The 1,748-nt window shown below is 40.4% G+C and overlaps 1 protein-coding gene across 1 annotated transcript; it reads right to left on the bottom strand.

Moving 5' to 3' along the window:
* Positions 1-856: 856 nt before the first annotated feature.
* On the bottom strand, positions 857-1,429 carry HELRODRAFT_89499 (hypothetical protein; the record flags this gene model as incomplete). The annotated part of the gene is made up of 1 exon (XM_009031222.1): positions 857-1,429. The coding sequence occupies one exon, from the start codon at positions 1,427-1,429 to the stop codon at positions 857-859; it is 573 nt and encodes a 190-aa protein (XP_009029470.1).
* Positions 1,430-1,748: the final 319 nt, after the last annotated feature.

Raw genomic sequence — 1,748 nt, 5'->3', positions numbered from 1 at the left:
ACACACACACACACACACACACATATATATATATATATATATATATATATATATATATATATATATATATATCTAGTACAAACATTTTCAACAGTTTATTATTTATAATTTTCAACAAAAATATTAATCATATTTAGATATGATAATAAAATAATAATAATAATATTATCATCATTATTTTTATGAACAAGAGTATTTAGTGGATGCTTGTGTGTTATGGTAAGAAAAGTTGGTTAAAGAACCAATCAAAGAATTAACAAAAACATGTAAATACGAATGAATGTATGAGCGTGTTTAAATGTATGTGTGTGTGTGTGTTTGCGTGTGTGTGTTTGTGTCTGTGCGTGTGTGTCTGTGCGTGTGTGTATTTTACGTGTGACTAGCTTTTAAAATAATGTCTTGGCTAATACGCTAATGAAAAAAATAGCTGTTACGGAATGTTTGACTGGAGAAATTATTAAAAGAAAACAAAGAAAATAGAATGAATGAATGAATGATTGATTGAATGAATTAATTAATGAATTAATTAAGAAATGAAAGAATGACTGTAAACAATTTAACAATTGTCAATAATTCGTGCGATAAAATGTAAATTAAAATTTTTTTAAATTTTAAATTATTACAATTTATAATAATAATCGCGAATAAATAATATATATTAACTAATATTAAAATTATAAATCTTTGATGGCCCCAATCGAATCTCACTTTCGGAAAATGTATCTGAATAACTTCAAAAGTCATTCAATCAACCATCCATCCAACCAACCAATCAATCAACTAAATTAATTTATATAGCGCCTTAGTTTACAAAGAAAGTAAAATTCTCAGCAAATCCCGTTTGCGGTCGGGAAGGTCAATGTCCTCCTTGGATGCCAGCCGCCGAGAACTTCATCCTCTTCTGTTTCTGCCGCTGATTGCAGAACCAAACTCTGACTACGTTCTTCTTCAGATCCAATTTATCGGCTATCTGAGCTATTTTCTCACCAGAAGGCCGCGGCTGGATAGCGAAATATGCCTCGAGAGATCGTTTTTCCGGAGCGGCTATACTCGTCCGCTTCCGCTTTTTATCCGCTAACAATCCGCCCATTCCGACGCCGCCGTTTGCGCCAAATAATTCCGTCCTCAATCGAGTTTCGCGAGCTGATTTTTCGGCTTCTTCCAGCCAGGCTTGCAGAACTGGCTTGAGGGCGACCATGTTGTTGTGGCTGAGAGTCAGGGATTCGAAGCGACAAATCGTACTCTGGCTGAGTGATCCGACTCCCGGGATTTTCAATTTGCCGAGAGCCGATCCGACGTCTGCCTGAGTGACTCCGATCTTTATGCGGCGTTGTTTGAAGTGCTCGGCGAAGGCTTCCAACTCACGCGTGTCGCATTCTGTGGCCACCGCTCCGTTGCCGTTCACTCCGTTGTTCGATAATCCGCCCATGACGCCCCCACCCCCTCCTCCTCCCCCCAGCACGCCACCGATCACTCCACTTCCGTTCCCCATCATCAACTGATCCGTAACCATGGCAACGGGATGGTGAAGCGATGGATGAGGATGGTGATGGATGGATGGATGGTGCGGGTGGTGGGGGTTTTGAAGAAGTAGATGTGGCATGAGAGCATTTTGATGGTGGTGGTGGTGGTGGTTGTGGTGGTGGTGGCCGTTCGTGCCGCTGTTGTGTGGCTGGAATGGATTTGGTTGGTTGTGGGGGTGGTAAAGATTTTGGTGGCCTGGGTGTGGAGTGAAGTTAAACCCCCTC

This window comes from Helobdella robusta (assembly GCF_000326865.2).
Source record: "Helobdella robusta unplaced genomic scaffold HELROscaffold_71, whole genome shotgun sequence".
Classification (NCBI taxonomy): Eukaryota; Metazoa; Annelida; class Clitellata; order Rhynchobdellida; family Glossiphoniidae; genus Helobdella; species Helobdella robusta.
Note: the sequence above shows the minus strand (reverse complement) of the source record. Positions and strands in the feature narration are given on the sequence as shown.